Consider the following 9238-nt stretch of genomic DNA (forward strand, 5'->3'; position numbering starts at 1 on the left):
GAAACTTCAATATAAATAGGTTACATTTTTGGCCCAGGCAACACCAGGTAGCAAAGTTGTCTGCATATTGTTGCATAACAGTTAAACAGGTGATGCAAGAGTCAAACTAACAGCAGATTTGGAATCGGCAACTTCGATCCGATGTCTATCGATATCAGAAGTTCTTGAACCTTTTTTAAAACTCATGAAAAATTAGGCGTGAACAACTAGTTTCCACATCAAATCAGCACTTTGAAGTGAAGATTTTTTTTTTTTTTTTTTACAGTGATCACCACTTATCAAGGCCCAGAAGCCACTCAGGGATAAGGGTTATTGCAAGTACATTACGTTAGTGAGGAGATTTGCTGAAATGTTTACTTAAGGGGGTGGTTCATTAGGAATTTGTTAACATTGGACTTGAAGACAACCAAGTTGTAGTCCGGAGGGAAGCAGGCAGACGGAACAGAGTTCCACAGGCGTGCAGTTCTAAGAAAGAAGCTTTGTTCATGGAATCCGCGTTTTGATTTAGGCACAGATATAGAGTGGGGGAAATTTTTCACAGTGGATTCAGCTAGACGGGTGTTTTTCGTGAAAGATTGGCGAGGGGGGACCAGAGATTGGAGTTCAGACGAGCATCTGCCATGGAAATAACGATAAAACAAGGACAGGCTCGCAACGTCTCTTCTGTGGGAGAGAGGTTGCAGGGTAGAGATATTTTATAATTTTATTTTTTAATAAAAAAATGTTTACAAATATTTTTTTACAAATATTTCTGTTTAAAAATATTTTTTTACTTTAATAAAAAAAAATTTCTTTTTCATATTTATGCTTCTTTTTTTATTATTTTAGTCTAGACAAACTATTTTATGCAAAGTGGTAAAAATATTTATATACTAAATTTATTTAAGCAGATAAAAAAGACTTTTACTTGGCTTTGCAGCCTTCAATTCCAATATTTTATGCTATCATGGATTTGAATCTAACAAGACAATTGTTTTTTGCTATAGCATTCCCGTTATTTTCTAATCGATATCATCATAAAACTGAAATATCCATATATCTATTTTAAATAGAAACAGCAATAAAAAACATTTGATAATATTATAGATTAACACCTCCAGTTAAATCACCCTCTCCAAAAAGAAAAAAAAAACGAGATTCTACTTTTTTAGGCAATTACACGTAAACAGTGAAGAAGCACTGAAGCACCCTCAAAAACTTGGAAAAAACAAAAAAAAAACACCCCACTTATTTTAGAATTTTCAGAGCATTTTAGGACAGTTAACTCAGTTTTTCTGTGTGTTTTTGGCAATTATATATGGTTTTACGAGAGATTTTACACTATTAGGACGAAATTTTGTAGTCGAAAACAGATTAAAGACAATAATCTCTATTGATTTCTTTTGTCAATTTTAATAAATTACAATAGTAGCTTCCAAATTAGGCAGTCGAAATTACCTCAATATTAAAAAAAAAAAAAAACTTTAATAGTGTTAGCAGATGAAAAATTTCAGCCATCTTGTTTAAATCGAAACGGAAAATTACCTCCCTTTTGAACTCCTGTGTCTAATGATCGTTGTCATGAAATTCTATTTTTTATTTTCTTTAATAAATAATTTTCTACCTCGTCGATTTTCGTAATTTTTGGATATAATCATCTTAAAAATATGAGGAATAATTAGATACCATTGTTTTCATGTGAAATTCAGTATTATGGTTTCCGAAATTTTGTCCTAATAGTGTAGAAGCGCCAGAGATTTTGTTAGAAAGAGAAAGAGATTTTGCTACTCGAATTTAGAAATAGTGGTAGGATTAAAGAAACGCTTTTTGTTTTTGTTTTTTTTTGCTTTTTTTTTTTTTCAAGAAAATGCTTGCCACTGGGACCTAGGGTTAGAGTTAGAGGGAAGGAACATTTTTTTTTGGGGGGGGGGGGAGGTCTTGCTACTCGGCTTTAAATCCAATGAAATTTGTTGGCAAAATGCAACAATGTACAAAGACAGCGAGAAGATGTGTACATGTACATACTACATCTATATATCGTCTGAATATTACGGAACATTTTGAAATAATGGAATTTTAATCGTTTTAATCTTTTAAAAATTAATTAATGTTTACGAAGTTTATTTTTCTTTGCAATTCAACTGATTATACTAATTCGAAAAAACGCTATTAAAAAAAACAAAACAATATTAAGTTTATAATTAATTGCAACACTTCAAGGTAAAATTTTGTTCAATATGTGTATTTAAATTTAAAAAAATGAATATTTTTTTTTTTTTTACTTATTTGAACTCTTATGTTTCATAATAAATAGAAATTTCGATAGATTTAAATATTTTTTGGTCGAATTTCGAGAATATAAATGGGGGAGGGCATGCACAAAAAAAAAAAAAAATTCCCCTCGTATATTTTACGAAAACTATATTTTATATGTAATTTCATTCTAAAATGGATAAGTATCGAAAATTTCACGAAAATCTGACAATTAGTTGATTTTTGCTAGATTTTTTTTTAAATACGAGTATGTTTTCACATGTTTACTACATGGGAACGTTATTTTAAAGCGCCAATTATGTAAACAAGATTTTCGTCTCGGAATTTCATTATTTTCGTTCAATGAAAAAAATTTTTTTTAAATTATTACTGGTTTATTTTGCCCTTCTTTTAAATGGTACAAAAGTTATACTGATAATATTAATCTATAATAAAGTTACATCGTGTTGCATATAGGGTGGGGTAATTAATTCTATGGTGAATTTTGGCAGTGCCTATAGCTCACATAATTTCATATAACAGAAAAACAACAAAAAGCTATGGTTAACTGCGCTTAAAAGCTAGAGTAATCCGGAAACGAGGAATAATTTTACTGATCCTCCAATCTAAATTCTAAAATAATTGTTTTTTTTTTCAAGTTTCTTCAGGAAGTTCATACGATATGTAATCGCTTAAAAACGTAGAATCTTATTTTTCTTGGGGGGGGGTTAGCGAAGGTGGTATATCTACAAATTTATCAAATATAAAATAGATGTTCTTAACTTTTAATCTTAGTCATAAAATTCAGAAGTTGCGAAACTCAAAATAGACGAGTAATCGTGTTTTAAGAATTAAATTAATGTGAATCTTTTTAGAATATTTTTACGCGAATAAGCTAGCATTAATTAATTATTTTTAATTTAATTTTTACTTATTTGATGAAAATAAATGAACGTGATAAGAAAAAACAAAAGCAAAAAAAAAAAAAACAGGAATAACTTATAAGTTATAATATCGTATTCATATACAAACGAGCATAGGAGGAAAAGAGAACACGTTTTTCACCTCTTTGAGGTCAGGGTCACAGAGAAGACCTCGGAGAAGGTCACGTAGTTCTATTAAATAAATCTGAATCTTCCAAGTGTAATAGCTGTCTTATTTTTCAAAGTCGGGACTAGGATGAAAGGAATAAATAAATATAGATGAATGAATGAAAAAATTAGATAAAATTTTTTATATAAATAACTAACGGGATCCTGAGATTTCCGCGCCTGTGTTTGAGAATAACTAATCGATGGATGTAATTGTAAAGTAACCGATAAAGATAAAGAATATTATTGTAGATTAACACCTTCAGCTAAATCCTCACCATAACGGGATTCTACTTTTTAGGCGATTACGTGTGAACACCTTGAAAAACTCGCCGGAAAGAAATTATTATTATTTTTTTTTTTTTTTTTTAGATTTCAGAGTGAGAGATTAGTTTTGCATATAAATTTAATGTAGTCCCCCATTTCCGGGCGGCTATTCTAGCGTTCAGGGCAGTTAACCAACATGGCCATATTGAATTTCCTCATTCACACGCCCCTATTTCCAAATGGTAGTCGTGATCATCAATAGCCTGCCTCTTATGAAAATTAAATATCAAGTGGAACTGGATTTTTTTTTTTTTTACTTGATTACTGAAAAGCATTAAATAATTTGTTAAAATTTAACTTTTCTTATAGTGCCATCATTTATATCAACTTGAAACCAAAAATTAAAACGTCGTTTATGACCGCTTTGTTGGTACAAAAGAAACAGAAAGAGTCTACTAATAGCGGCAATTTATCTCTCACGGCAAAGAAAGTAACGATATTGAATTTTCTCGCTCACAAATTCAATATCGTTACTAACAATTTCTTTGCCGTGAGAGATAAATTCCACATTTTATTGGAGACGTAGGTTAGGCGATTAAGTGTGGTTTTACGACTTTGCCAATCGGACTTAGGGTTAATGGTAAAAACAATTACAATGATTTGTAAATAGGTGACATTTAACGATCGCATTTTCTAAGGTTATTTTTACTTTTTTTCTACCAGATTTTCGAGCGCGTCAACTCGTAGTCGCCTTCAAAAGTAGAATCTGATTTATTTTGGCGGAGTGGGGGTTGCTGAGGATGTTAATCTAGAAATTTACCTCAAAGAGATCCCCAAATAAGGCCTTCGCGGTCTCAGGCTTTGGACTGAAGTTTGGGAGGGAGACCCACTTTCCCACTACAGATGGAGCCAGTTTAACGAAGGGGAGGGGGGTTCAGCCAGCTCCAAAAAGACACGAAGTAATAAGAAAAGAAAAATAGCTGACAATGGACCCGAAGACGGAGGTAATACATAGGAGGATGACTTCTACGACTTAACGGATACATCTGGAGATGATAAAGGTTTTAAACCGTAAACGAATTTTATTTGTTAGTTCTTATTTATTTTTGGTGGTGGTGGAGTGTGGACTGGTGGTGTGTGGTGTGGTGTGTGCTGTCTGTGGTGGTGGGTGGTCTTTTTAGGGGTCATTGGTCTCACCTACGCAGTCAGGTGTTAGAAGTGCTAAATCGACTCACTTAATGTAAGTTATTACTTATTTAAAATAAATAAATAAAAATAATAATATTAAAACGGGAATGTTTCAGATATATTTTGTGATATAAAATCAGCAATCCGATGAATATCTTTATCATTTTGCCGGCATATATGTGTGTGTATGCGAGTTAAATTCCCCCCAACCTAAAAAAAAGATATTTCTTTTTTTTGCAGGCACTTATGTGTGAACGCACTGAAAAACGCGGCAGAAAGAAAATAAAAACATTAACAAATTGTTTTAGAGTTTATAGTGGGAGATTTCGTATATAAATGTAACGTAAAATGAGCCCCCATTTTCGGGCCATTCTAACATTTAGAACTGTTAACTAATTTTTTCTTACTAACCCTAAGCTTAGCTCCACTGGCAAGTACATAAAACTAGGCACAATCGCCTACAGTTGTAACCTCTTCCCCAACAAAAATGAAATCGCGCGTAAAATTTATCAGAAAAGAAAATAATCCGTGGGCCGTCTAGGTTTGTGAAGGAATTAAACCATTATGCAATTAGTCCGAGTAACAAGATCCTAACCACACACAATAATCACCCAAAATAAATAATATCTCTAAAAAGAAATAAAATAAAATAAATATAATTAAAACGCACGGGATTTATCTTCTTGAAAAAAAAAAAAAAAAATATGGTTAAGTCCCTTAAAAAGCTAGAAACGGAAATGGAGGGTAATTTTAAGGGTACTTGTACAGTTTAATCACGACATTAAAAAATGAACATATCGAAAAAAAGTTTAAATTGTACGTATCCGTTGAAGTTCTCCCCCCCCCCAAATCACTTAATTTCATCAAGTAGTTTGTTTTTTTTACAGGGAAAAAACAATTTGTTATGATACCGAGCAAAAAAAGGTTCGATTTTTAGGAAGAAAAGCTTGTATTAAAGATAGGGAGGGAGTGTCGGCGCTTTAAACCGAGTTATCTCCCTGTGGCGTGTTGTAAAAATACAAACACATTTCTTTTTTAATTCAAAGATGTCTACCTTCAACGTGCTGTCATAAAAATGTGTTTTTCCGATGTAAAAAAAAAAAAAGAAAATACTCAATCCAATTAAGTGAATTTTATGCGTACAATATAACCTTTTTTTTTTTCGATATTTTCATTTTTTAATGTCTTGATTAAATTGTACAAATGCCATTTTAAGTTAAATTTGTATGCGAAACTGATCCCTCAATGTAAATTCTAAATTACTTATATGGGGGAGGAAGAGGAATAGCAGAGAGGGTGGTGTTAAACTACACTAATACTTTTTAAACATCTTATCTTTTTAGAAATCTAAAAAAAAAATAGATTTCATAAGCAGAGGTGGGTGGGTACGTTTTGTATACGTTAGCCGGAAATTAAATTATTTCAGATTTCAGTGTATTCATTTAACTTTTAAATGATTTTTTCATTGTCTACGTGCCTGAGGAGAAAAAAACGGTTATTCGGAATGTTAACTTATTGTTCTAAGGGAGGTTACTATGTTACAAGGTTTTATAACAATGACAAAAACTGTGAAACGCGACAATATTGTAATTTTTCTTTAAACATTCGAATAATTGTATATATAAAAAAAAAATGATTTTTTTTTCAATTAATTTAGTAAAATAGAGTTACCTCCCTTCGAATCATCAGTTAAAATTCCGAAAAACCAAAAACTGTTTTAACAATATTTTTTCTAATTTTCAATGTGCTTCGGAATAGAGATCGCGTCAGTTTTTGCTCCGTTTTTTTTTTATATGTTTATATTTTTTAAAACTATATCATTGTGTAAAGACCAATTTTATACAGTATACGCCGAATATAAGAGACTTCGTACTCTCTTATATCCGGGTTACACTGTACATTAACACAGCCTCTAATTTGGGACCAGAGAAAATCTCTTTTCTATCCATTTTTCGTATCTTCGAGTCTCTTATATCCGGGTTACACAATATATATATATATATATATATATATATATATATATATATATATATAAATTCAATATCTTTGTAACTAATACATTTGTGTACCCGAGAGTTTTCCGTTACACCGGCTATAAAGCCAGTGAGTGTTCAATGAACACTGTCCGTATAATAGCGACGTGCGGCTTCTATTCCGAAATCCTGTCTCTATTGTAACCATGTAAGAATAATTTTAAAAGAATTCATAATACGAAATAATTGAGAAATATTCACTTTAAAAGTAAAATTTTTACCTCTTGCCCCCACGTGTTCTCAATCAAAAAATTGAAATGAATTTTTTGGTGCTAGTGCACTTACTGATCCGCGCTATTTTTTAAATCGTATTTCCAAGTTTAATTAAAGTTTTATGATGTTTTTTTTTATTATTATTATAATTCAATTGTAAGGTATATAATAGTTACAAAACACCTTCCCCTCCCATGTTAAGAATGGCTATTTAAATAATAACGTTATTATTTCAGCACGGATCAATAAATGCACTAGTACCAATTTTTTTTTTTTTTAATACGATTAATATTACAAAGGAAAGAAAAACGAGAATATGACTTTAGAATAGGGATTGATCTTGCTATATATTATATAGCAAGATCAATCCCTATCAATATTTATATAGTATATAAATATTACGTACAATGATCACCCATTTTCGGGCCAGAAAATACATGTGGTCTAGACCTTAGGGATCAGTTTACATTAAATTCATATATTGAAGTGAACCCTTACTCTAAAAAGTCGTGAATATTAAAAAATAAAATGCAATTTTCCTAGTTTTTTTTTTTTTTTAAAGGGGACATTTTATTTTTGATAACGTGGGGCAAAGGGTAAAATCCCCCCCTAAATGAAATCGGCAGGATTTACAACGAAATAAGTGATATGTGTTTATTTATGTAAAAAAAAAAAAAAAAAAAATAGGAAATTTAGATTTTTAAAAGAAAACATGAATTGCGAAAAAACAACAACAACAAACAATCCTGTCGAAAACAAAAACGTTATTAGATTTAAGCAGTTTTAACATTTTCTGAATAAAGTGTATTTAAGCAGAATACGGACCGTGCTGAAATAACATTATTTAGAAACCCCTTCTTAACATAAGGGTAGGTAAGCGTTTTCTCAATATTCTGTACTTTCACCTAACAATTTAATTTTTAAAAATACCGTAAAAATTGAATTTAACCTGAAAATCCTATCGCAAAAATAACGCGGCCGTATTATGTATAAGTACTAAAAAGGAAAAGAAAATTAACCATATTAATCTTTAATTAAAAACAAACTCCTTTTTAATCGACAACCTGAAAAATGCAATCGACATTCTCCTTTTTTGGAAAAACGAGGGAGAAATTGTTTTTAATGTTTTTTAATCGATTCAAAATGTAACTTATAATTCAAAATTTTTAATTTAGTTATACGATTAAAGAAAGAAAAAAGATATAATTTTTAACATATACAACATAGGTGTATAATATATTGCAAAAAGAATGCAAAAACCTGCTTTCAAAATTTCCCTGAAAATAAAGGCAATTTTTGTTTGCTTTCAATATTAGATTTATATACAATAAATTTAGAAAAAAATGAATTGCAAAATGATAAAATAAATTTAGAAAAAAAAAAAAATGAATTGCAGAATGATAAAAAATGATGAATAAATAAATAAATGATTTTTGATCGCACCTCCAGCTGCAGCCAATCCGCTCATTTTCAAATTTCTGCTGGGCAGGAAGGAAAAAGGAATTGACGAATTTGTTGTTTTGCGGTGAAGCCTTCACGGTAAAATGATCCACACGTGTGCGTGAGAGCGCGGATATCATGAAGACAGAGGAAGAGTGAAAAAGAGAAAAACGCGTAGTCCCTCCCACCCTCACGCCCTTCTTCTTCTTCTTCTTCTTCTTCTTCTTCTTCTTTCTGGCCCTTGTTTTTGTCTTTCCTCCCTTCTTATTCCCACCCTTATCTGTTTCTCTTCTTCTTCATTACGTCTCTCTGACCCTTCTTCTTCATTCTTCTTCTTATTATTATTCATTTATTATTGTTATTGTACTTGCTAGGAGTTCATATTGTTTGGACTTGTATCATCGGACCTGTTGAGTTCTCATCTTGAGTGTCATTTTCACAACGTTTCGGTCGATGTAACCTCTGACCTTCTTCAGGTGTATCGTGTCCTTGCAAGGGCCCGTGGCGCAGTAGAGTACTTAGAAAAATCAACTGTGAAAGTGATATTCTCTTACAGGTTGAAGGTTCAATTCTCAGTATGAGTGATCGAAAAATTAAAAATACAATTGGCAATGGAGGTCCTAAGTAATTCGCAATTGTCGATTGCGAATTACTTAGGACCTTTATCCAGCCATCGCTGACAGAACGAGAGCATGCTACCTCCGTGAAGTAAATAAAGGGCCCCGTTCTAAATTTCGTCCAAATTCCCAAGTTCCACAGAAACATTCCCGAGTT

The 9238-nt window shown here is 31.4% G+C and overlaps 1 protein-coding gene across 3 annotated transcripts in view; it reads right to left on the reverse strand.

Annotated features, from left to right (window-relative positions):
- The window catches only part of LOC145292952 (pyridoxal 5'-phosphate synthase subunit SNZERR-like), a 48443-nt gene extending 39778 nt beyond the window's left edge, over positions 1-8665 (reverse strand). Inside the window, exon 1 of one of the 3 annotated variants that reach the window (XM_080139153.1) lies at positions 8468-8665. In XM_080139153.1, the coding sequence (XP_079995279.1) occupies positions 8468-8492 (25 nt within the window). In that variant the 5' untranslated portion in view covers positions 8493-8665. Of the gene's footprint in view, positions 1-4410; positions 4436-6178; positions 6304-8467 lie in introns of those variants that run through there. The other 2 variants (XM_080139154.1, XM_080139155.1) reach the window with 2 other exon arrangements.
- Between the last annotated feature and the right edge of the window lie 573 nt (positions 8666-9238).

This window comes from Euprymna scolopes, chromosome 14 (genome assembly GCF_053919585.1).
Source record: "Euprymna scolopes isolate OS-2025 chromosome 14, ASM5391958v1, whole genome shotgun sequence".
Classification (NCBI taxonomy): Eukaryota; Metazoa; Mollusca; class Cephalopoda; order Sepiida; family Sepiolidae; genus Euprymna; species Euprymna scolopes.